Below are 27,927 nucleotides of genomic sequence, written 5' to 3'. Positions count from 1 at the left end.
GAACTTGGCCTAAGGCTACTGTTCTTGCAGTGTTTGAAACACAATTTTGAGGTGATCCTCGTGTTCTTACTGCGTACACAAATATACTTGTATTTACATTGATCCCTTTGTGCAAAAACCAATGGTGATATTCAAAACTGCAACAACTATATATAGGGGTATGAAGTTACTAATCCACACCATGAAAGTGTGGGAGATGGTGGTCGAGGTAAAGATGAGGAGGGGTGTGCCTATCTCCGAGAACCAATTTGGATTCGGGTCAGGGCGGTCAACTACAAAAGTCATCCATCTTATAAGGAGATTAATGGAGCTGTATAGGGTTAGGAAGAGGGACCTAAACGTTGTGTTTATTGACCTAGAAAAGACATGCGATAAAGATCCTAAGGAGGTTCTATGGAGGTGTTTGGAGTCTAGAGGTGTATGTGTGGCTTACATTAGAGTAATTAAGGACATGCACGATGGAGAAAAGAGCCAGGCAAGAACGGTTGGAGGTGACTCAAAACACTTCTTGATCATGATAGGGTTGCACTAGAGATCAACCCTTAGCCCATTTTTATTTGCCTTAGTGATGGACGAATTGACGCAACATATTCAAGTGGATGTGTCTGGTGTGTGTTATTCGTAGATGACATAGTATTGATTGAGAGACCCATGGTGGATTTAATGAAAGGTTAGAAGTTTGGAGACAGACCCTAGAATCCAGAAGTTTCAAGTTAAGCCAGGCAATAGAGTGGTGGTTGGACCTACATGCGATAAATTGGTGGTTAGACCTACACAGTTGTATTGGGTGGAGTGCTTGCCTGTCAAGAACGCACACGCTTAGATGGATGTGTAGGCATACTAGGAGTGACAGGATTTGGAACGAAGCTATACAAGACAATGTAGGAGTGACGTCCGTGATGGACAAGATGAGAGAAGCAAGGTTGAGATGGTTCAAGCATGTGAAGAAGAGGTGCGGGGAAGCTCCAGGTAAGTAGGTGTGCGAGTTTGGCTATAACAGATTTTTAGGAGTAGGTCGAAGAATAATTGGGGAAGGTGATTAGATGGGACATGACACATCTTCAACTTACTGAGGACATGACTCTAGATAAGAAGATTTGGCGGTCGAGGATTACAATATAAGGAAAGTAGGTAGCCGTGTGTTGTAGTACTTTTACAAGGAATAAGCAGGGAGTTATCCTCCTCATCTTCTCTTAAAAGTGAATAAAATATTTTTTGTTTTTGACCTTTTGAAAGTGCATTTTTGAATGAAAAAACGAGTCGCGCATATGTTTAACCTCAGTCCTCGACAGTTCAGTCGTGGTTTTCATGTCTGTTGCTTCTTGACTTCAGGTAAGTGTTCTTTCTTTCCTCCTCTTCTTTTCTTCTGCTCTGTTTTGCAGTCTTGTTCTGTTCTGTTTTACTGTACCAACATTGCTATTTTTCTGCTCTGTTTTGCTGATTATTTTTCTTAACAGTGATTATATATTGTTACAGTGATTAAAATATAGTACTGATTATGTTTCTTTGATCTTAACAACAATTAAAAATGGCTGACCCCGGTTGGAATTGTCAACTGTTATTGGACAGATTTGAAGAAGAATACAGGAGAAACATATTTCAGGTTCCTTTATTAGGTCAATCTATCTTGTTTAGTTCATACATTTGTAAAAGGAAGTTTGAGATCGATAACTCAACTTTCTCCTAGGCCTTTATGATTTTTCATTACTTAAGAATCCTCACTTGTAATATCGTCATAGAGCGTAATTCAAACTTTGTGATGATCATAGAATATCTAGTTCTCTCTAGCTCGTATTTTCTTTATGGTTGTTAATTAGTAGAGGTTAGGTACCTCATTAGGATTGGGGAGGACCTACCCTCCCTTGCTTGTACTTATTCCTATTGAGAATTTTTTATGATTATTATTAATAATAAGCGACTAGACCACTGTCTAGTGGTATAAATTTGCTTTAAAAAAAACAATGGGAAAAGAACAAGTGAGACCAATAGGAACGCAATTGAATGTAACTTTTTTACAAAAGTTACTAATGACGGAATCTTTCATCACAAACAACATCTAGTTGGTACTTACAAGGACGTCTCAGGGTGTGAAAAATGCCCGGATGGTGTAAGGGAAGAAATGAAAAAATATGTTGATGAAAAAAGGGAGCTAAAACATTGGGCTTTATTTCAACAGAATGTGACTAATATTGATGATTAGTTCTATCTCTAATCAGCTAGCAACAATGTTTGGTGAGTCCTCGTCTTTTCGAGGAAACCCCTGTTTGTTCGTATTGTTTCATCACAAATGAAGGAATTAAAGCTTTTGACTATCAAAAAGTCTCTTCCTAACTTAGGAGTCGTTTAGTAAGAAGAACTTAGCCAGTTATCTACAGATAAAATTTAAAACTAAATATATCATGAACTTAGTTGACGGTATAATTAAAATCAAGATAAATTTTTTATTACCATCATAAAATTATTTAATCTCATATAGAAAGTAAAATAAATAATCATAATTATGATCCGCCCCTGCTTTCCACATTCACTATTTTTAAAAAAAATCAAATTACTATTATATTCCATATCCATCAAAAAAAATGTTTGTTCATACTATTTAATTTACAAAAATTAGAGAAACGATTAAAAGTTGATCAAAAAAATTCTTCCTAATCGTTTAGTTAAAATGATTAACTGATTATTTCAATACAAAATTTACAATTAAATATGTCCTGCATTTAGTAGATGATATAACTAAAATTAAGATAAATTTTATATCACAATCATCTTATATATCTCATATAGAAAGTTATGATTTCAAATTATGATTTTGAACCTACCAACTTACTAGATATAGTCTTCCTTTTCCACATTTACGATTTCTTTTTTTAAAAAATAAATTAAAAGTGTAAATATTGACAGGGACATGAAAATTTATAAAGTTTATCTTAAATCTTAATTACCCTTCTTAACTTGGATATTTATTACTCCCTCCGTTCCATTTTATGTGAGGTAGTTTGACTCGACACAGAGTTTAAGAAAGAAACAAGACTTTTAAAACTTGTGGTTCAAAATGAATGATAGAAATTTTTGTGGCTGTAAATCATTTCATTAAGGGGAAAATATACATTTTATAGTTTAATTGTTACTTAATATAGAAATGTGTCATTTTTTTTTCGAACTGACCAAAAAGGAAAGTAAGTCACGGGACAGAGAGAGAGTATCATTTATCCTCCCTAAACCAAATTCTTAACTTGCGAGATTATAGTGGTATGTTATTGTTGTTGTATTATAGATAGTACAAATAAGTAAAATTATGATCTAATAGGAGTTACTGTTCTCATGGTTAGTGCACCATTATTCATCAAACTATTATTTTACAAATCATAATTTGTAAAAAAATAATTTCTAGAATGTTTATTCATAGGGTTTCATTTACAAATATTAAACAAACAACTAAAAACTTTTGACAATCAAAATGTTTCTTCCTATCTCTATGAGTCATTTGGTTGGAGGGATTAAGTGAATTATTTCGATAGAAAATTTGAAATTAAATACATATTGTATTCAATTGAGAATATAGTTGAAATTAAAATAAAATTTATATTACGATCAAAATATTATCTATCTCATATATATGGAAAAAATAATTTCAAATTATAATTTTTATTTTTGAACGAAACAATTTAGTAGATATTAATCTTTCTTTCAATTTTTAGGATTTTTCAAATTAAATTATTACATTACATACTTCGTTGAATATGAGTTAGTGTGCTCTTGACTAGTTCACTAACATCGATTCACTTATTATTACATTTCATATTTTGTCAAAATGTTATTTTTAGAATACTTGTTCATAGTCAAAATGCAATTTCTAGAATCTCTGTTTACACATTTTCATTTGCAAATATTAAAAGAACTACCAAAAGCCTAGAAACTAATATATCCTACATTATGTTAAGGGTGTAGTTATAGTTGAGAAAAAATTTCATATCATAATTATAATATTAACTATATCATATAAAAGGTATAATAAGTAATTATAATTATGATTTTGAGCCAAACAACTTAGTATTCCTTTCTACATCTATAACTTTGTTTATCAAATTATTATGTAAAAAAATTAAGAATTCCATAGTGTAAGGAGCAAATTACATATTTCTATCCCTACCTTTTTTCAATTTACAAAAATTCCCTAAAATTAGTTTCACTTCGATACATAAGTCGGATACAATACATCTAATACATTAAAAAAATCAGTTACGATTTAAAAGGAAAGGAAATGTAAAACTGAATGTGATTGATTTCCCCAAATCAAGTTAATGTCGATCTCCACCAAATCGTAACAACTTCAAAAAAATCAAATTTTGTTCTCTCAAATCTCTCCCAGATCGTACCAAATTAAAAGAAAGTCGAAAACAGCAACTAATTCATGATGAATATCTCTATTTTGTTGAGACGTTCAGGTGTCTGGAAAGTGAGTGAGTTATAAACAATACAAAAGTGATGGAATAGTTGTTGGACAAATAATTTCTTTTGTAAATCTCTCACTTCATTGAAGATCTTTTTGATTTTGATTCAAAATTGACGAAAATTTTGACATTCAAAATTCTTCTCCCAGTTCATCATTCTTTTCCCGATTCATCGAAGATCCTTTTAATTTTGATTCAAAATTATTAGAAAATTTGAGTTTCAAAATACTTCTCCAAGTTCATCAAAGATCCTTTCAATTTTGATTCAAAATTATCAAAAACTTTGAGAAGATACATCATAAATATCTTCATTATTAGCCTTATGACTATCATCGTCAAGGGTTTGAAGAAGTTCTTGAGCTTCTCTGAGGGCTCTCAGCCTCTCCCTTCGTGTCGTTATCATCGCCTCTATGACGTTTTCACCCTCCACCGACATTGACTATACATTACTATTTATGTATCATGACCATAAAATTATGCATTATACATTATTATTTGTATCTCTTATTCTAATTGAAAAAATGTTGTAGTTTATAAGAGGTATAATATACATGTAATTGTTCTCAATAACATTTATTTTGTGATTGCTACATAACACTGTGGTTAGTTGATATGTATATGATAAATACAATAAAGTCTAAAATTTGTTGAATTTGATATACATGTGTTAAACAATTGGTGCAACTGTAACACCCCAAAAAAATTTCGAACTAAGACTCGAACCGTTCTTCGTAGTGAGTGAGATTTTACCAAGGAATTTAAAATTTCTTAAGTGTTAAGGTCACTAGATGTAGCACCTTGAGTTTGAAAAAGAATTAAATTGGAAATAGCAAAATCTGAAATTTTGCAAGTTATGCTTAAGGTCAACTTCAAATGACCATAATTCCTAGCTCAGGATGAATTAGGTGTGCTACCAGATACCGTAGCGAAGATCTTTAAATTATCTTTCCAAAGCCGCTGAGTTTTCTAAGTTTCGAGGTCGGATGAGTGAGATATGACCTTTTGAAGATAGGCTGACCAGTTAAGGAAGGTTAGCCGAAAATAGAGAGGGGTATTTTGGTCTTTTCCTTCCCAAATCAGATTTAATTCCTTTTTAGTAAGGTCTTAAGGGTCTAATCCTATTAGGTTCAGTTTTATAATCCTAGTTTACACCTAGGGTTTTAGTTGAGATTTCAAGAAGAGAAAAGAGAAAGGATCGAAGCGTTCGTCGAGATGCTTGAGAGCAGTGGCGGACCTAGAATTTTGTTCAAGTGGGTTCAAGTTACAAATAATCATGGCAACAATCAATAATAATAATTATCAGTTTTTTTTAATTATATCCTTAACAAGTTATTTTGAGATGATATTCCTAACAAAAATACTCTATTAAATTTTTATCTACTTACAAGAAAATTTTCCACATATTTTCAATTTAACAAGCTACTTATTACTCATATATATAAGATTAAAACTATAACAATTTTGAAAACCATAAATAAATAAAAATTAGTAAAATAATAAATAAATAAAAATGCACTATCCTAACTTTCGTGTATACCAAGTAAAAAGGAAAATAAATACATAATTTTGTTTACTTCAAAAAATAAAACTAAGTACTACTCATCCATTTCATAATAATTGTTTATTTTACTAAAATTAGTTGTCCACCTTACTAAATCAATAAAGCATTAATCAAAATTTTCATATATTATCCTTGTAATTAATTCTTTTTGAAAGTGTTCACATTTATTTGTAAAATTCACAAGAAGTTTTTAAGGGGTGAATTAGTAAAATTATTTTCTTCTTAATGATTTCTTAATATGCATGTAAAAAAGAAAATGATAAAATAATATGGATTTGAGAGAATATTTAAAAGGCATAATACATAAATTGGACCCTAAATTTGGCTTCAAATTTTAAGTATCCAATTCTTAAACAAAAAAACACGTGAATCCAACAGCCAAATTGTGTGATATACAAACGCTCCTACGTGGCTTATTGAGCTACTCAGTGGCTGCCACGTAATTAAAAAATTACACGTATTTTATAATTAAAAAAAAAGAAGAAATTAAATACAAAAGGGTAGGGTCGTATTTTCTTTTCCCAATTTGCTCGATTTTCACTCAACATCAGCGGAGCCCTAGCCCTAATTTCTTTGCAAATCAAAGTAAAATTGTGAAGATTTGTGGTCAAAGTTCTTATCTTTTGGATGTTTATGTGTTGTTCTTCCTCAATTTAGTCTGGTTATGTTAATTTTTGCTTTTTGAAAGTTTATTTTTGGTAGAAACTGTCACCATGAATGTAAATTCACTTTTTTTTATACCTGAATTATTTGTAGACCAAGAAATCTTCATTATAGCTCTTTTTACACAATGACAAAAAAAATTAAAAGTCATTACATAAAAAACGACTAGAAATTGTGCACAAAAAGAGAAAAAAAAGCTTGAGTACTAGAATTAGGAAGAAGAAGAAGAAGAAGAAGAAAAATGGGATTTTGATTTGAAAAAAATAAAGATATATTTAAAAGGGATTCATTAAGGGTAAAATTGTCATTTTCGCTTTTTTTTTTTACTGTTGTGGGCCTCGAAAAATACCCCTGACGCGCCTGAATTGCGTCTCAATCACGCGTTATGCCAGGTTGGATTCGCGTGTTTTTTTGTTTAAGAATTGGATAGTTGAAGTGCCTACTTGTGCACTTTGAAAGTTAGAGGTCATACTTAAAATTCGAAGTCAAGTTTAGGGTCCAATTTATGTATTATGCCTATTTAAAACTATGAACTTATTGTCTAAATTATTGACAATTTTACAAATACAAACATTAAAAAAAAAAAAAAAAGCTTAACTAATAAATTTAGAATATTACTGTTGTTATTTCACATGAACTAGAAGTCTAGGTCTATTAATAGTCTACATTTATTAGTTAATTTTAAAAAGGAAAAGTATCAAGAAATTCACATGATAGATCTATAATAGTCTACATTTGTTAGTTAATTTTAAAAAGGAAAAGTATCAAGAAAATACAAAAAAGAACAAAATGTTATGCCTTAACTGAGGTTCGAACTTGGGTTCATGGCACGAAAATGAACCCATTCACCACTGATCCACGCCATTCATTGTGTAAAGAGTGGGTTCATTTTAGTTATATGAACGAACTTACAATTAATTTATATATGTAAAATACAAAATTTTTCGATGAAGTGGGTTCAATTGAACCCACTTGAACCACTGTGGGTCCGCCCCTGCTTGAGAGTTGTTGCGGATTGTCACCATGGGATTAAGCCCTAAGTGGTATGTAAGCTTCCATAGTGTTGGGTTCTTTCACCCACACCCCAATCATGATTTATTCAGCGTAATTTCGTTCTTGAAATTTAAAGATTAGAGTTCTTGATATGTGTTCTTGAAGTTTCATATTAAGTTTTAATGTAAGATTCTGCTTGGGTCAAATTTAAACGACCATATATCTTAGAATATTAAGAGTTACGTGAGCCATAACCTATTAAATTAAAGGTAATTGAATCTACTTTCCAACCCCACCAATTTCGCGTCAATCCAATATTTGAGTAAAAAGTTATGACTATTTTAGTAACCTATACAGTGCTGTTACGTATTAGCCGACGGGAATATATTGAAAATAATCGTTTTTGTCTTTTTACCTCCAAGAAAGCCATCAATGAATTTCTTGAAAAATAAAAAGCTCAAAACAATCAGATTTTCATCTTCACTCATGAAAATCATATTTTTTGGCCATAGAGATTTCAAGAAACTAACTCGAGAATCTCAAGAAAGGTTTTCTTGATTGTTTACCTTCAAGCTAGGGTTTTCAAGGCTTCTAATCAAGTTCTTCTTCAACATTCTTCAAGAATCTTGTTCTTCTAGGTATGTAAGGCTATCATAGTGTTGGACTAGTTCGTCCTCACGCCCTACCTCTACTTTTAGATCAGTAAAAGAGTAATCTAAGATACTTTTCCTAGATTTGAGTATTATTGAGATAAGTTGATTTTGAGTTCTTGAATTCACGTTTCTTTTAAAAGTTATATTCCTAATTATCGAATAGCTATATTGTTATTGAGATCCTTCATATCATGAATCATAACTCTTGAATTCATAATTCAAATTCAAGAGAAAGTTAAGAGTAGAGTTCAAGAAAGCCTTTGAGTTCAATTGTGAATCCTTTGAGATCAACTATCGATTTGAACTAAGTTTTGAGGAAGTAAGTCAGAGAATAAAAAGAGTCAAATACATGAGTTTCATAATGTTATGTAGACCTACGAGTCAAGTCGTTCATGCCAATAAATTCCGCATGAACTCCATAAGTTAAGTATCTTTGAGAGGAGTAGTATCTTCAAGTTCTAAGTCTTGAGTATTGAGTTCCTAATACCCTTTGAGATTATATTTCTAAGCATGGGACTATTACATGTTACCCATAAAGTCTTTGAGTTGAATTGTTCATGCCCACAATTCCGCATGAATCCTATAAGTCGAGCAGTGTTGAGAAGAGATGTATCTTTGAGTCCTTGAGTTCAATCGTTCATGGTCATATTTCCGCATGAACCCTCTGAGTTGAGCATTCTTGAAATGAGTAGTATTATTGAAGTTCCTGAGTTCCAAGTATTTGAGTTCTATCTGTGGTTATTGAAAACCTTGCATTGAGTCGTTCATGTCCATCATTCGACACGAACCACATTTTAAGAAGTCTTTTACAAATGTTTTACCTTTGTTTTAAGACTTAGAGTTCAGTAAAGAGTGAAGAGTAAAGTTTGAAGTCCTTTTCTTCAAAAGTATATGGGGACTAAGTATTCCCAAAGAGTTTATAAATGTTTTCACATTTAAATAAGAACGGAAACTGAGATTTCCAAAGGGCCTTCGGGCTAGTTTTCAGAAAAGAGTAATAGCTTTCTAAATGAAGCAAGTAGGGAAACTGAGATTTCCAAGATAGCCTTTGAGCTAAGTTTTTGAGCAATTATCTCAAATCAGCAGAAAGAAGTATGTTTTTAAAACATAAGAGCTAGTATATTTTTGGGAGTAGTATTGAGCACCGATATGGGGGAGAGTTCAGACAACTCACAACCCCCATAAACCATGTAGCCATCATGGGTAGAAAAGGGTCATAATTTTTAGATGAACCCTTTTCACATAGACTAGTGGATCCATTAGTAGCTTAGGTTCTATACCTTTGGCCGGGTATAGGATGCGCTTGCAGCGTGAGGTAGATCGTTGTATCATCACTATAGCTCTTATGTGATGGTTGTCGGTTAGACAAACTCCCACAGAAGTTATTGTATTTTTATATACATCAGTTTATTGTATTTTTATATACATTTCAGAGTTATGTTGTACCCTTGCATACACACAGATTTGACAGCATGTTTTTAAAAAGTTTGTTTCTTTATATTGCACTTGTTTTAAATTGCTTTATATTGAAATGAGTTCAGTCATATTTAGTTGAGTATTCAAAGTTAAGTATCCAGAGTCGAAAAAATGGCATACTATGACCAACACAGTCAAAATAAAGCATTTGAATAGTTCATTATATTAAGTTGACAAAAAGTTTTTTATAAAATAATTTTTGAATAAGTTTTTAGATTAATAGTTTTAAGTACGAAAAGGTGGAGAGAACTTTTGAAGGTGCAGAGATGATGAATTTTATTAAGGTGAGGAGAAGCCTCCTATCCATTATTTTCTCTTGGTGCAACCATGAAGTCTCATGTTGTGTAGAAGATTAGGTGATTTTCGTAGAAAACCATATATTTTACAGGGTTTTCCTTTAGGTATATTTCTTGTATTCAAATGCCTTTTGACCCAAACATTAATGAAATTATTTACCTTGTGAAAAGAAAGTGTAAAAATAGAAAATTTAGTAAGGCATTACATCACATATGAGATATGAACGTAAGTTAACTTATTAACATGAATGCTTGGATAGAGAATTTTCCATTCTAGGAAAGCAATTTTTAGATTGATAGAAAAGAAAATAGATAAATATTATTAAAGAAAAGAGAGTGCAAGAATCAACATATATTATTGATGAGTTGCAAGTCTTACTTGGTTCACAAATTATTTTCCTAGCATTTCTTACTTGGTTTTTAGATCCTAGCATTTCTTACTTGGTTCACAAATTATTTTCCTATTTAAGTCTTGCAAGTCTCAGCAACAGTTTCCTTGAGTGAAACTGGAAAGGATTGAAGAGTTTAAATCTAAAGCTTATCGTTCCTGTATGATGTATTCTTCATTCCAAATGTGTTAGATCATTTATGTGTCACTTGGAGTGATGATGACATATAACAATGTGGATATGATTTTGTGCGACTCTGTAGACTTCTGAAATCATGAGAAGACAATACCCAAAGAACTGATACAACAATATACCTAGAGAACTAATGATAAAAAAAAAAAATTCTTTTTTTGATATGACATCAGAACTGGTGGTAAGATTACTACAATAATTTGATCCTGAGAATGTATCACTGGGTAATGTTGTTGTTGGATCCTGAGAATATCGGTTGATAGCTGTACTAGTATAAAAAGACTAGTAAGTGAAGATATTAGTGTCTTCTGTTGAGTACATATATGAGTTTCATCATTTTTAGTAGACTCTGGTGCTATAAATGGTATAGAATTATTTAAACAAGTGATATTGAGTCAACACATGTCTAGACTAGACTACTTTTATTATTGCCCTTCATAACTAACTAGTTCAAAGCTGTAGTTCCTCAATAACTACACATGTGGGCTTATTTAATATCATTCTGGTTTGGAATGACAATTTTATGGTTTCTGCATTCAATTGTGCCTTTTCTTATCGAGTTACTTCACCTGCCCTTCCATCAAAACATGGATGCACACATCGATGGCATGGTGTATGTAATCATGTATGATATTTGATTGAATATTTGCTAAAATAATAATGTATAGTAATGTTTATGACAATATAATAAATGCAGACTCTTTGCTTATATACGTGATTTTGCATTGCAATATGCCATTCTATTAACATTAAGTAATGATGTCTATATAATAATGTTTATGACTGTATAATAAATGCAGACCCTTTGCTTATATACGTGATTTTGCATTACAATATGCCATTCTATTTACATCAACTAATGATGAATTCTTAACTTTTTTTTTGAAGGTGCAACTGCCCGAAGGAGTAACACCATTTATTCATATTACTCAAAATGAATTTATATGGCGAAAGTGAGTTCAAATCCTTTCTTTGTTTCTTTTAATGATCATCTTCCTGCCAGTTAATTGCATTCTTTCTTTTGATAATCCTTAAACTTTGAAGTTCATTTTCATAAACTTGTTGCTTATACTTCTGAATTATTGTTACGTTATCTGCAATTGTGAGTACCACTTGGATGACATATTGATTATGGTCAAAACAGTTAGTTTGCGTATCTAAGATCTGGATTCAATAACTATGCAAAAAAGATTGGTTATTGCATTACGATAACATTGCCATTTTTAAAAAAAAAAAGAGATTGGTTATTGCCATTGCTTTCACTTTTAAGATAAAGCTTTCAAAAACCACTAATAAAAAAAGAGATTAAACTTCAATAAACATTGTATCTTTTTCCATGTTGTGCCAAGGATGCCATGGAGTATGAATTCAATGACAAGAAAATGAGTAAACAAGAAATTTGAATTGTGGATTGTGATTATCTGGTCAAGCTTAAAAGGAAGAACTTTTTGTGAATTGAAACTAATGTTGAATAATGCTTATGTTTCATTTTTTTTCTTTGTTCTATAAGATGAGATACAAAATATTAGTTTCTTTTTGTGAAAGAGAAATAAGTTCTTGTTTCATTCCTTAGAAAGTTTTTGTGTCCTACTTCTTATTATGTAGTTTATAGCATTTTGACTTCCAAAACTAAAGCTTCTAAATGATGCATACCTTGATTAGTTGACTTTGAGTTGGAGTTGAATGGTTTTCAATTATCATTGATCTTGGCTTTAGGTAGTCATTTTTAATTGCAATTTTCTTATGTCTTACAGGCATAAGAAACCGAGAGAAGAGGACATTGCTATATGTGAATGCAAGTATGATGCAAGTGATCCTAATAGTGCATGTGTAGGAAGATGTTTGAATTTATTAACAAACATTGAATGTACACCGGGATACTGTCTATGTGGTGACACTTGCAGAATTCAGGTAAATTAGATAATTCTCTTAATTAGTTGAACGTTACTCTGTTGTTTCTCTTTATTTCTATACTTTTGTAGTGGTCTTATCTATTTCTAAATTTACAACAGATTTTATGGATAGTGCACCAAATTTGTGTTACAATCATGCGTTGAGAAAGAGTGGAAGTAGTGGTATTTTAGAACTTTTATGATAACCTCAAAAAAGTCCTGTCATGCTATTACCTTTCCTAATTATTTTTTTTTTAAATTCCAACTTTGATCATTGATATGGGCAAAAATACAACTTTGTGTTTGACATCCCAAACTTTGACATGATAAGGGGTAATAACAATGTAGGACTGTTCTACTAAGTACCACCAGAAAAGGGGGAGGGGGGTGTCCAAATTAGCTCAAAAGCTAACCGAGCACATGCATACAATTTAGGAGGGCTCGTAAATAATATTGGCATGTTACATTGATTTAGTGCTAAAGGTTGGGAAATCCCATCTATCCATACTGGAGAGACCTCTAACTTGCTTAGGACGGATAAAAAAAGAGTTGAAGAGAATTCCTAAAATAGCCATGACTCAAGTTGGCGATTTTTTCAGCAGGTTTATTAGCCTCCCTAAAGCAATGACTAATATGGTAACCATGCTCTTCAATTAATTTCCTGGCATTGATCTCCCACGGTGGGTCCCATTCTCTTTTAATACATCTAGTTAACAACATGGAGTCTGTTTCAACCCAGACATTAGAGAAGCCTCTATTAGCATACCATTTAAGGCCATAAAGAAGAGCTGTCATTTCTGCGATGTTACTCGTGCCAGGTTCCAATTGATGCACTAAGCAAACACGAGGTTTCCCAATGAGTTTCTGATCAGACCACCTCCACCACAACGGCATTGAATGCAACTATCATCACTGTTGAGTTTTACATACATATTAGGAGGTTTTATCCACTTAGCTATGGCAGTGGTTCTGTGGTGAATTTCGGCATCCAAAATGTAGTGTATATTTCTCCAAGACTCTACAATGTTAGATTTGCCAAATTTCTTCTTAGTAATATGCACAATGGTAAAAAGAATATTAGCTTTAGATCTGTATACAGAAGGCTTAACAGCATCAAATTCCTTAGAGCATCTTTTTCTCCATATCTCCCAACAAATTATTAGGGGGTGGGGGGGGGGGGAGCATGAATAACAAAATTAGCAATGGAGTTCTTTGTAACAGTATTCCACTAACTGAGGATGTGGATTTTAAGAGTCCTATGGGTGAGTCTCACTCCCGGTGGACCTGCATCTCACACCACACTTTTCTAGCATGTTCACCCTAACAGAATAGGTGATTCACTGTTTATAAGTTGTTGTTCTCATTAGTTGCAGCACAACAATGACATCCCGGGATAATATTGATGCTCTACTTAGCCACTTTCTCATCAGTAGGAAATCCATATTAAATGTAATGCTATTATTCGAGATCTTGTTGGTGGTATTGTTGTGGTTTCTTTTCTTTCTAATAATATCCCAACCAGAGTGGAGAGTGAAGTGGCCAGAATTGGTGTTTTCCCAGATAGCTTTTGTCATTTGTGAGACCGTTGAGAATAATCCCCAAGTTGATGATATTGTTCTTTAGATCATTCGGGAGCTCTACTTGGAAAATTACTAGTAAGAACAATAATTAGCTTGATAGAGATATTCCCTTCATTGTTGGGGTAGAGCAAGAGCAAGGGTCCTAAATCTGACCATTTATCAAACCAAATATCAACATCTCCTCTTCCAACCTTCCAGTAAATATGTTGCTCCACCGCTGACTTAACCTCACAGATGACTTTCCAATTTTGAGAATTGCTAGAGGACCATTGAGTCTTTATAGGGTGTTGATTCTCGAGGTACTTAGCCTTCATGTAATCTCCCCAAAGAGAAGAAGAGGTTCTTAGGTTCCACCATAGCTTAGCCTTGAAGTCCATACAAGCATCTGAAATTTTCCTAAAACTATCACCACCTTATTCAAAGGGGTAAATCAAATTATCCCATGCAATCCAGTGATGCATTCCCACAGAATCATTTCCAGACCAAAAGATTTTTTTCAATGAGCTCAGGGGTACCTTTAGGAGGGTTGGTAGCACTCAGAAGATGAGTAGGGAGAGCTAGTATAATATGTCTTATTAAGGTAGCTCTTCCTTCAAAAGATTGCAATTTGTTGTGCCAACCTCTAATTTTATTAGTAACCTTATTCACAATGTCTGAGTAAGCCAATTTCTTCTTTCCAATGATAAGAGGACACCCAAGTTACTTTATGGGAAATTCTTGATATCTCAAGCTAGTGTATCTTTTCAGTCTATTGATGATGATAAGATTAGATTTGGATTTCAGGAAGAAGCTACTCTTGTTCTTGTTGATCTGTTGACCTGATATTTGTTCATACCTGTCCACAATGTCAGTGATTAGTTTGATAGATCTCTTGCTACCATCGCAAAAAATAATGGTGTTATCAGTAGAAGTTAAATGATTAATTTTAGGACTATTATTGCACATACAAAAACTCTTGTAAGCAGTGTGATTATGCAGATTGTTAAGCATTTGAGACAACAAGGCCTAACTCGAGTGGCAAAATGTGGAGGATTTGTGACTTAGGTCGCAGGTTCAAGCCCCACACCATACAAAGAGAAGCCCAGTATTTGAGTGGAGAAGGGTAGAGGGGAGGGCCCATTATTCACCAAATTTAAAAGACTGTGATTGATTCAAAGTGTGACGGGTCACAGACGAATTTCTCGGTTATCCAAAAAGCTACTTTGATTCCTGGAGATAATTTGAGGAAGGATAGAGGTCAATTTGTTAGTCAATATTTTAGAAATAATTTTTGTAAAAACGTTACACAGACTGATAGATCTCAGATCAAAAAAAGATTGGGGGTGATCAATCTTAGGAATAAGAACAAGACAAGTATGAGAATACAATATTTTGGAAGGATATCACCTGCAAAAAAAGCAGTCACAACTTTATGGAGATCTGATGCAATGATGCTCTAAGTATTTTGATAAAAGTACCCACTTAGGCCATCCAGTCTCGGAGCACTATCGAGATCTAGAGAGAATACACAATCCTGAAGTTCTTTGAGTGTTGGAAGGGTGCAAAACATGTCATTGTCCTCTTTTGTGATGCACCTATGAAGAATATTAAGGGAGCTATAATCAGGGTTAGTATTGTCATAAGTAAAGAGATTCTTGTAAAATCTGATAGCTCCTTCAGCAATTTTGTCATTTCCTTTTAGGCAGTTGTTGTGTTCATCCATAATTTTCCTAACGTTTGACCTTTTTCTCCTGTCTCTGATGATGTTGAGAAAATATGCCGTGTTGGAATCTCCTTCAAGCCATTTGACCCTAGCTTTTTGTTTGAGGATAGACTCCTGAAGTTTGAGAAATCTAGTGAATTCGGACTTGAGCCTAGAGAGATCTCTCTTGTTATCTCCGGTGTTTTTGGTTACATTGTTGTCTTCAAGAGCTTGAATTTGGCTTTCAAGTCTCTTAGGTTCTTCGTAGAGGTCCCCAAAAGCCTGTCTAGACCAAGAACTCATAGCTTTGTAAGTCTGGTTGATTTTCTGGTGAAGGATATACAGGGGGTTCCTATTGACTTCTTCATTCCAAGAGTTTTGAACTATATCCAAGAAGTCAGAGTGATCCTCCTATATATTCAAGAATTTGAAATATTTGATAGTGGGAGGAGTATCATTATTCATCTTAACCAAAAGTAGAGCATGGTCCGAGCACGTTCTAGATAAGTGAGTAAATATAGTAGCATTATACATATCATACAATAAAGAGTTATAAACAAGTCTATCCAATCTTCTCCAAATAGTGTTAGGGGGTCTCTACTATCGCACCAAGGAAATTTAGAACCTGAGAAACCTGCATCTTGAAGACCACACTCATTAAGGCATTCAATGAAATCAAGAGTTTCTTCCATTTTATGAAGTCTTCTTCCAAATTTCTCATCACTGGATACCACCACGTTAAAGTCGCCTGTTGTTCCCCAAGGGTCTTGGATAATGATTGTTATAACTCTCAATTCTGCCCATAGGTTTTTCCTCAGCTCTGTGCATTTGGCATAGATAACTGAAAGGAAAAAAATTTGGTCAACATTATGAATAACTTTGAGAAAATCATGTTGCCCCCAATCATGAATGACCTCATCATCAATGTCATTCAACCAAAGGATCTAGATTTTGTTAGAACTGTTGTTGTAGGCCTGATGAAAACCAAGCTTTCTTCTAAATTTATCCATTTTATCACAAGCAGCCATAGGTTCTTGTAGGCAGAGGAGAGGACAATGAAATTGTAGTTTAAAGAGGAGTAATATTTCCAAGGAACCGTTGGATCCTATTCCCCTAATATTCCATGATACGAAGCTAACCATTGGAAACATTAGTTGTAGGGGTTATTTGATTTTTAATATTGGTTGTGGCAACTTTGATGGTAATGTTAGAGCATCCTCCCGGATTGGAGGGGTTCCTTGGAGGTAGGTTGTGCTTGGTTGTTGTGTTTAGAGCATCCATAGGGTGTAATTAATCGATGAATATCTCTTTTCATGATCCCTGGTAGCCTCACCGTCCGATTTAGAGGAGGTGAGATCTTCTTCAAAACATTCCATGAACATATCATAGTCTCCACCTCTAATGGTGAGGGACTTGGTGAAGAAATTTAAAAGTAAATTACTCGACTTCACAAATTTTGTAATAATATCTCTTGAGATTATCTTTCTTTGACAAAGTGACAATCAATCTCAACGTGCTTAGTCCTCTCATGAAATATTGGATTTGATGCGAGATGAAGGTGTGTTAGATTAACACACACAAGTTCCATCCGATCGATTTCTTTAACTTTTAGTTCTCTCAGCAATTGTTTGATCCAAACTAGCTCACGGGTTGCTACAACTATTGCTCGATATTATGCTTCTGTACTAGATCAAGCAACCACACTGTGTTTCTTACTCTTCCACGACACCAAATTACCTTCCACTAAAAGACAATATTCAGATGTAATACGTCTATTTAATGGTGATCCTGCCCAATTAACATCTGTATATCCAATGATATGCTTGTAACCTTGATCCTCAAAGAGTAGTCCTTTACTCGAGACTGAATTTATTTATCGCAGAATACAAACAACTGCATCCCAATGACTTATGGTGGAAGTCATAAACTTACTAACAACACTTACGGAATAGAGATGTCAGCTCTAGTCTTATAAACTTTACCCAACAAGGTAGAAAGATCGTTTCTGATAGACCCTCTGCTCAAGTAAATGCCTCAAATCATTGGTAAGGGTATGAACTAGAGCACATTTGGAATGAACAATTACATCATACACAAACAATAATGTTTAGATAAATACTCTTCAAACTTTTTCCGTTTTACCCTAGGGAAATGTCACCGAGACTTCCAACTCTAGAATAGAAAAATAATCTCTAAACTAAGAAAAAATGTTAAAATAAAGAAAACAAGATAAGTTCATATATCTAACTCTTCAATATGTATCTAGATATATCAAATGCAAAAACGAATGTATTTTCAAAATCCAAAATAAAAAAAGTAAAATCGTACCAAAATTTGCTTTTGAAACGCCCTCGTGCAGCGCATCTGATGTTGATTTTGCGTTTGCTTTCTCGATCTTCGCTTTTTCGTAATTCATTATTTTTTCTTTTTTACCGTATGCTTAAAAGGCTAGAAGGCGCAGTGGAGTTTGTCTAGGAATAACTTTTTTCGAGAGGTGAACTTCGAAAATCAGTTTTGCCCTAAAAATATGGGAAATCAAGTCACTTAGTCGAACTAGAAAACTATAAAGAAAGGGAGGCTAATTAAGGTTACGAAGTAAGGTCAGTTGGTTAAGGAAAGCTCGGGCTATGCTAAGCGATTTCATAATCTAGGGTGTTAGTTAGTTAGGCTAAGCGAGCTTTCCTTAACCAGCTGACCTAACCAGCGAACAACTTAGATTATGAAATCGCTTAGCTAAGCGAGCTTTCCTTAACCAGCTGACCTAACCAGCTAACACCTTAGATTATGAAATCGCTTAGCATAACATGAACTTTACTTAACTAGATGACCTTACTTCATAACCTTAGCCTCCCTTTCTTTATAGTTTTCTATTTCGATTTATAGTTTTCTATTTCGACTAAGTAACTTGATTTCCAAATTTTTAGGGCAAAACTAATTTTCAAAGTTCACCTCTCGAAAAAAGTTATTCCTAGCCAAACTCCACTGCGCTTTCTAGCCTTTTCATCATACGGTAAAAAAGAATAACAATGAATAAAGAAAAAGTGAAAATCGAGAAAGCAAAAGCAAAATCAAAAGCAGATGCGCTGTACGAGGGCGTTTCAAAAGCCAATTTTGGTACGATTTTACTTTTTTGATTTTGGATTTTTAAAATACACTCGTTTTTGCATTTGATATATCTAGATACACACTGAAGAGTTAGATCTGTGAACTTATATTATTTTCTTTATTTAACATTTTTTCTTAGTTTAAAGATTATTTTTCTATTCTAGTCTAGGAAGTTTCGGTGACATTTCCCTAGGGTAAAATGGAAAAAGTTTGAAGAGTTTAGATCTAAAACTAATTGTTTGTGTATGATGTGATTGTTCATTCCAAATGTGCTCTAGTTCTGTAACGACCCGAACCGTCGTTATTTAGGAAAAGCAAATTTCGGAAAAATACTGGGCCACTGTCCCACCAAAGAGGGCCAGATGCCACTAGGGTAGTGGCGCCACGACGGGGTAAGTTGGTGCTTGAGCGGGATAGGTGAGACAAAATTTAAATAACACGAAATTTTATTTTCTCCTTTTTCCTAAAATACCTAACTTAGACGTAGACCACCTTAGAAACCCCCAAAAAGCTGCTCTAAGCTTGGGAAGGAAGGAGAAGGAGATTCCTAGCATAAGAAGAGCGGTAGATTGCGGATTTCAGGTCAAGATCACCCTCACGAAGTCCGGAAATAAGAATTGAAGCCAAAAACTACGTGCAGCTACGTGGCGCCCAGGTAGGCTAGGTTTATTAATTGAGTAGTTATAAATCTGTGCTAACTGCTAATATAATGTAAATCAATGGTTGGATTTATGTGTAGGCCTTCGTGCACAGAATAAGAGATAATTAAATCCTAGGAAGAACCCTTAGGCGATGAACTAGGGGTAGGTGATGGTTGTGATTTCATGATTGTGTGATATATGTTTGCTCTTGCTTCATTATAATACATGTATGTATGTGAATCTTGCAATTATTGATCACACTAGTAGTAAATGAGATAGGTGAATGATGAACGCCACGAATCATGACTTGATTGTATGATTTTGAGAATATACTTGTGATTGTGATTGTGATTGTGGCTTGTTGAGTGGATCGGGTGTTGCATTTCGACATACTAACTTGGATCGGTTGCCACGTTCCGGCATAAACATTGGATCGGGTACCACGTTTTGGTATGCTAACAGTTTGGGTTTGGGTTCCATGAGAAGACCAATGACTTGACATAATTGCATATCTATTAATTGTGAAGTTGTACATTATTCTTAAGTAATAATTAATGTTGTATTGCTCCTGAAGGGTTAAAAGAAGGTGATGACCTATATCTGTTTGTTCTACTATGTTGATTTAATTCGTTATGTATCTCATTGTTGAACGAGCCGGGGAGAGCCAAGGGTTCAAGAGTTGTTAATATTGAGAGAAAGGTTGTCTGGGTGTTGCAAGGGATTTGTGGTTTGAGGTTAGGAAGCCTTGATAAGAGGCACCAGGTGGCAAGGATTGGGTAAGATCAAGAGAAGGCAAGGGTATATTGTGTAGGGTTGATGGTTCAAGGAAATGTTGGTAGTTGTAATTGTGAACTCTTCTATGGGTTAGAATGGTTAGGACATGGCTAAGAACCTAGTAAGGTGAGTTGACTGAAACGGAAGTAGTAGTAAGGGTGCTAGTGTAATTCTGAGGCATTCGAGAGAGAGTAAAGGTGGAGGAGCGAGTGGTTTTTATTGCATGATCTTGCTAATTGAATTCTTATATTATGTGGTGGGCATCGGGTTGACCGATGATGCCTACCAGTACGTGTGGTTTGTACTGATACTACTCTTGCTATGTCTTTTTGGGCATAGTCTGGATATGTAAGAGCCTTTGATTGACTGTGTTATCCGGTATTTGTGCAAGTGGGAGGTAGTAGGTACCCCATGGAATTAGTCTAGGTGCGCGCAAGGGGCCCAAATGCCACGGTTATAAAAAATAATACTTTTAATGGTTGTATTATAAGTATAATTAGGCATCCTTGTGACTAGGAAATCTTTCTTATTTTGTGTAGACTATACTCCCATATAGGAGCTCCATCGTATGTTGCAAACCACCAACCAGTGAACATCTAGAGATTTATGTGGTATGAGGAAGCCGAGCTCTATAAAATTTGATTCTATGGCCATGCAACAAAGTGTGTCATCGTTGCATATGTGATACCCCAGGGAGGTCATGTGCTCTCTATAACTGTAAATGGTGATTCATTTGCTTAATAAATTTGTTTGCGGCTAGAAGGTTTTCCGAGAAGGTGTGATATTTGGGTTTGATTGATATTTTGTGAGAAAATGCCACTATGATCTCTATATTTGTACAGAAGGTTTCCTATTTCATTGGGGTGTGATTAAATGCTGCTTCAGAATTAGTGGTTTATCTATCATATATGCTGAGGAACTGGAAATCTCTGTTTGATTGAACTCACTTTGTTCCAAGCAGTTGTCGTATGACATAATTGCTCCTAGTTATTCCTTTATGAACAAAAAAATGAAATTAAAAATAATTGCTGCTTGTTATTTAGTTCTTTTTGTGTTGAGAATCTTTCTTCACTTAAATTTATCCTTTCATCCAGTGTGAGGAGGAGTTTGTGGTTCCTTATATATGATGATTGCTTCAATAACTAATAGGAGATTCTACTCAGTTTCGTTTTATAAAAAAGACAGTGAGTGTCATTTGGATTGTTTTGAAGTATTTTTCTTGCTGTCCACAGAGATTCGAGAAATGTGAATTTGCAAAAACTAAGTTGTTCAGGACTGAAGGGCGTGGTTGGGGTCTTTTAGCTGTTGAGAATGTAAAGGTAATTCTGCTGAAGCAACCCCCTATTTAAATTATTTTTGACCATTAGTTTGTATAGCACAGTTTCGGCATATATAAAAAGATATTATTATTTTTCATCATCAAAATTCCAGAACTAAGCCTATCAAATTCGAGCTTTCTGTGGAATATCGTAAAGGCCTTTGTGCAGTAATTGTATTTATGGTCTATTCTTAATTGTTCCTCTCTCTTCACATTATAGGCTGGACAGTTCATCATTGAATGTTGTGGAGAAGTGTCACGCCTCGAGCCTATACCCTGGACGTGGCTGGCACTCGAAGACCATTGCTGGCCCCCAAGCGAACCCTTGGCCTGGCTTTCTTAACTCAGCGGAAAACCCAATGAAATGCAAGGTTTTAAAACAACCTGACTGAAATAAAATCTGGCCANCTGGCCCCCAAGCGAACCCTTGGCCTGGCTTTCTTAACTTAGCGGAAAACCCAATGAAATGCAAGGTTTTAAAACAACCTGACTGAAATAAAATCTGGCCAAAAAGGCAACTCGAGTCTCAAAATAGAATATTTACATATATACATAGATGAGAGACTCCAAACCAACTGACTGACTGTCTATGAAGCCTCTATAATACTGAGATGGATGTTGACACAGACCCCACAACATCCTAATAAAACAAAACTAAGAGAACAAAATGATCGAGTCCTCCGGAATGCAAAGAGGCTCACCACTGACTCTGAAGTACTCAACTGGATCAACGGCGAACCAAATGTTGGCCCTGGGTACCTGTGTCTGCATCATAATAAGATGCAGGCCAACTAGCATCAGTACATTGAATGTACGAGTATGCGAGCTGGAAAGCTAAACCACAACTTAAACTTGGAAGGAGTACAAAGGAACTCTTACCTTGGCTCTGTTCAATTCGTGAATAACTGAACTCAATATATAAAGCAATACGACACATGCAATATATAAAGGTTGCAAAATAGTATAAACAACTTAGCTTGTTAAAGATAAAACAATAACAACTCAACTTTACTTATATAAAAGTAATATAACTTTAGTGGGAGACTCTTTCAACCGACAATCACCACTATAAGCCCTAGTGGTGATACAACGTTTTACCTCACGTTGACCAAGGACCATCCTATACCTTGCCATGATATAGGAAGCTAACTTTACTACGTGGATCCACTAGCTTAACTTTATGGATTCATCTAAAAAGTATGACCCGTTAACTCCCATGTTGGCGCATGGTTCTTATGGAGAGTTAAGTTAATATGAACTTGTGTCCCCAATTCGGTGCTTAAGACTACTCCCAAAAATGCTTTAGCTCATAAGTGTTTTATACACATCTTTCTTTATTTGAGATAATTACTCAAAACTTTGCCCGAAGGCTCACTTGGAAACAATGTTCCTTTTTCTTGAAAACTAGCCCAAAGGCTCTTTTGGAATCATAGTTCCTTTCTTACTCAAATGTAAAAACATTTGGAAACTTCTTTGGGAATACATAGTTCCCTAATAACTTTTGAGAAATGACCTCAACTTTAAACTCTTGACTTAACTTGAAAATTGACTTATCTTGAAACTTGAGCCTTAAAAATGAAGTAAAACATTCAACAAAGACTCTTGGAAAGCTTTAAAGACTTGCTTTGACTCCCTTCTTGAACTTCTAGACTCAACTCTTCACTTCCCTTGACTTGGAAACTTACTCTCCTTGAATTGGAATCATGGATTCAAGGTGTTTGATCACTTGTTATGGACGAGTTCTTGACGTTTAAACGTACCTTGGGGTGTTGGAAACAACTAGGGAACATAGGTACAACACCTAGGAACATGCATGAGAAATTTGGGGAAGGAATGGAAAGACTTGGCGCTCTGAGAGGCGCGGAGCGCCAGACCTCAAACTTCAGAGAGGTCTGGTTGGGGCTCTGGTAGGGGCGGCGCCCCAAGGGCTGGACCTCAGAGTCCCTCTTGGGGCTCGCTGGCTGGCGCGACGCCCCAGCTCTTTTCCCCGAAAACTTGACTTTTCTCCTCCTTTTCTCCAACTCTAAACCTTCCAAACTTCAAAGCTTCAACCCCCAAGCACTTAGGATCATCAAAACCCTTGACACATACTAGATTCAACTCAAAAACACCACCGGAAACATACACCAAACCAACAAGAACTACAACACAACACAACACAACTACAACTTCAACAATTCCAACCAACAACTTCAGTCAAACACAATCAATCTTTTATCAAAATTAAACGAGCTTGGCGTGTTGGGGAAAGAACCAACCCAACACTATGAACTCACATACCTTAATAGGGATCACCCCCGAAGAAAAACACAACGATCTTTAACGAAACCTAGCTTGATCTTCTCTTTTTTTCCTCTTCTTCTACTCTTCACTCTTAAACCCTTACTTTCACTCTTTAAAAATGAGACAAACTGATCAAAATCAGTCCAACATATTCATATATATCCAAAAGAAAAGGCTAGGGAAAAGACCAAAATGCCCTTACAATTTTTCGGACGGATTCCCTGCCAACTGCCCAACTTTCAAAAGGGCATAACTCGCTCATACGAACTCAGAAATGAGCAAATTCGATGGCGTTGGAAAGACCAATCCACGAACTTTGCAACAATAACTGGAACCACACCTAGATCATCCTGAGCTAGGAGTTATAACTATTCAAAGTTGGCCAAAAATACATTATTTTCCACAGTTAACCAAATTTTCCAGATTTTGTTAAATTCTTTCCAAAAATGAAAATTTCCAATTCTAAGCTTCTTCATAGTTATTTCAAATTATCGGATGTTACAAGAATTGATATCATATGAAGAAGTAAAGAAAAGATCTCAGGCTTATGAATCTCATGGTAAGTTATCAACATTAGAGATGGTTGGTAATACATAAACAGATCACTACTATAATTTCATATGATTTGTGCAGACCTCAAGGACGTGTACATAATTTCTGTGGATGGTAATGATTTCATTGACTCCACCCGGAAGGGAAGTCTTGCAAGATTCATAAATCATTCATGGTAAGTGCTGGAACTCCAGTTGTCAAATTGATGAAAAGCGAAATAAGATAATTATCTTGGTGAGGTAGTGACATATTGTTTTGGTTAATTGGTGTTTATTGATAGCACTGATACTGTGTCTTCCTGAATATCACAGCAGTCCAAATTGTGAAACAAGTAAATGGATAGTGTCGGGGGAAACAAGGGTAGGTATATTTGCGAACCAAGATATATCTGTTGGAATGGAGCTGACATACGAATATAATTTTGAGTGGTACTACGGGGGTGCAAATGTTCGTTGTTTGTGTGGAGCTGCAAACTGTTCCTTATTTTTGGGTGCCAAGTGTCGACGATTCCGGGTAACTTAAGTTTCTTATGAATTGTTATATCTGGAATACCCATTGTAGCATCATATCACATGTTCCTTCTTCCCAGATTTTAGACAACAAACAGAGTAATGATTTATGCATATAGATTGAATTTGCTAATCACATGCTACAATCCGCAAGTCACATGTTGTAGTATGGTGTATCCTTGTCAAACTCAGTGTGTTGCATTTGAAGCTGAAAAGGAAAGTCGTTCAGGATAAATCTTATTGCTCCGATAAAATGGAAAAGATAAATGCTTATTGCTTATTATGCTTGAATTTATAGCACAACAATTGATGTCTTCTTCTCTTTTTTCATTTATAACATAGTTGTAGTAGATGTCTTCTTCTATTTTTTCATTTAAAACATAGTTGATCAATGGGACAATAGATGTAAACTGATTGTCACTGTCTTCCAGGATGAGAGCACTGTGTTCTAATCCTGAGACATTGATACACAATCTTAATGGGTTTTGAATTATGACACTGGACATAGATTTCACAGTTCATTTGAGATTGTCCGAAAAGGAACGATAATCCCAGCTAACGTAAATAGTAGAACTTAGTAATTCAAATGAAATTTATTAGAAAGAGTGTGGTAGATGTGCTCATATTGGAAAACATAACAAAGAAAGGGGAGGAAAGAGCTACCTCTTGATATATGCTTTCTTCAGTACTCTAAAACATAATAGATGCTTCTAAATTCGATACGAATCTGTCAGTCTCATATGTTATTCTTTTGTTCTATTTTTTATCTTTGCTCAGGAGTACAACCATGTCTGGGAAGATGGGGATGACAGGTAATGCTCAACTTTGTTTTTTTGTAGTTTGTACAAATCTTAAGACTCTGGTTCTGTTAACTTGATTTGTTTCAGGAGCTCCATTACTTCTACATCTTGATTCTCTATGTAAAAGAGAAACATTAGAGTTGAAGCTTGTATTATTTTGGTTTACTGTTGGATGACTTGACCTTTACTTTCTAACTAAATGATATAATTGAGGTAGTTCACTTATTTGTAGCAGTAATAAGAAAAACTTTCAGGTAGTGCTTTATGAGTTTCATCGGAGCAAAATTGTCCATGATATTATAGTTTGAATGCTACAGCTTTTACTCATATCCTTCTAATTCTTGGATATTTACTTCAATCGGGCTTTCTTACTGCAGATATATCGTGGATGATCTTCCAGTTTATGACTCAACAGATAATAAATCTACTCTAGTGATATCTGGAACTAGTGGAGGAAATGAGCACACAAAGATATTGAATGACGGTGAGGGGTCTACGTTCAAGTTGGAACCAACTAATAGTGCAGCCAAGAAGTCTCAACGCAAACCCAAGCTGAAGGTCAAATATCTCGTTCTTACTTTTATTCGTTGTATTCTCATGTCACGATCCAATTTAGGACCATGACCGGCGCTTAGGAGCTAGTGTTCAAAGCAATGCTTATTGATAGTTAATAGAAAATCGGACAGATTTCCTCCACTTTAGTGCTATCCCAAAATTTCCCCTATCTCAGAATCAACAATAGAACCAATCAATATCAACCAAACAAGTAATATCTTCATCAGTAGCCATTTGCAACACAATAATACTAAGTCCATCTCCAAATGTGAAAGTGAAGTCTAAGACTAGTCACAAGTCTATAAATGGATACGGAGGGAGTATTACCTTGAGTATTTAGCGTAGTGGTTCAAGTCCAAATATATGCCAAAGTTTCTTAACGAGCACTTCGAAGGAGTTGAAATGGATCGGTGATCTTTCTTTGCAAATATTTGGTTAATGTGTGTAAGGATAGTACGTAGTCGTGTGTTATTCTCCCCTTCTCATCTTCTCTTCATTTAGTAGTACTTGCATAGTATCTTATTCTTCATTTTTACTACTACTTGTTACTTCAATTACATTGTTTATCTTGTTGATTATGTTTCTTTGATCTTAACAGCGATTAAATACTGCTTACCTGGGTTGGAAATATGGGAAAAGAGCAAGCGAGACCAATAAGGCCGCAGTTGAGTGTAACTTTTGTAAAAAAGTTACTAATGGCGGAATCTTTCGTCACAAACAACACCTTATTGGTACTTGCAGGGACGTCTCACGGTGTGAACAATGCCCAGATGTTGTAAGGGAAGAAATGAAGAAATATGTTGATGTAAAGAAGGAACAAAAACGCCAGGCTTTACTTCAAAAGGATGTGACTAATAATAGTGACGATAAAGATGAAGATATGGAAGAAGGTGAAGCTACTGAATAGTCACTTCCTTCAACAGTGATAGAATGAAACAATTATAGCTAGTTGATGAAGCTGAGGAAGATGAGAAATAGATGTTGAACCATTATAAAATTGATTTTGTGATAACTACCTTTTAGCTTTTAATGTGAACTTTTGCTTATAATTATTGTCTCCATTTATTTTGCAGATTTTTTGTTGCTTCTGAATTATCAGTAGAGCTAATATACCCTTCACTTGGTGGAATTCTCCTTTACACAAATTTATTTCCTTGTATTCTCATATCACGACCCAATTTAGGATCATGACCAGCGTGTAGGAGCTAGTGTTCCAAGAAATTCTTATTGGTATTTTAGAGAAAAAGAATACTACTCATGACAATAATAAAAATAATTAACATTGCTACTCTAAGAGTTCTAAATTAAAAGGATGTTAGCAAAGAGCTAAACTTGAGGATGCTCACAGTTCAAATAAAAGATAAAAGAAGCCTTTTGTAGAGGTTTAATCCGAAAACAAGATTTGGTGGGAAACAGTGAACCAAACACTTGATATAAAATAAACCCTCCATTGCTAATCCCTACATTACTAATCCTTGCATTACTAATCGTTGTGCGATTAATTTTTGTACCAAACGACCCCTATGCTATACAAGATAATGTAGGAGTGACCTCCATGATGGA

At 34.6% G+C, this 27,927-nt stretch overlaps 1 protein-coding gene across 1 annotated transcript; it reads left to right on the top strand.

The window, feature by feature from the left end:
• The first annotated feature begins 1,528 nt into the window (after window positions 1–1,528).
• Window positions 1,529–27,271, top strand: LOC125877594 (histone-lysine N-methyltransferase ASHH1-like). The gene is made up of 11 exons (XM_049558840.1): window positions 1,529–1,603; window positions 11,563–11,627; window positions 12,429–12,585; window positions 21,580–21,666; window positions 21,886–21,925; window positions 24,454–24,507; window positions 24,582–24,675; window positions 24,812–25,013; window positions 25,787–25,821; window positions 26,187–26,367; window positions 26,963–27,271. The coding sequence occupies exons 1-11, from the start codon at window positions 1,529–1,531 to the stop codon at window positions 27,269–27,271; spliced, it is 1,299 nt and encodes a 432-aa protein (XP_049414797.1).
• Window positions 27,272–27,927: the final 656 nt, after the last annotated feature.

The sequence above is a fragment of the Solanum stenotomum genome, chromosome 9, assembly GCF_019186545.1.
Source record: "Solanum stenotomum isolate F172 chromosome 9, ASM1918654v1, whole genome shotgun sequence".
NCBI classification, from domain to species: Eukaryota; Viridiplantae; Streptophyta; class Magnoliopsida; order Solanales; family Solanaceae; genus Solanum; species Solanum stenotomum.
Note: the sequence above shows the minus strand (reverse complement) of the source record. Positions and strands in the feature narration are given on the sequence as shown.

Bases quoted from the DNA above. Each gene is read 5' to 3' on its own strand.
- LOC125877594 (XM_049558840.1), top strand. From the start codon at position 1,529: ATGGCTGACCCCGGTTGGAATTGTCAACTGTTATTGGACAGATTTGAA. The intron at 11,628-12,428 runs GTGAGTTCAAAT...TATGTCTTACAG, and splicing joins AATGAATTTATATGGCGAAA to GCATAAGAAACCGAGAGAAG. The intron at 26,368-26,962 runs GTCAAATATCTC...TGATCTTAACAG, and splicing joins AACGCAAACCCAAGCTGAAG to CGATTAAATACTGCTTACCT.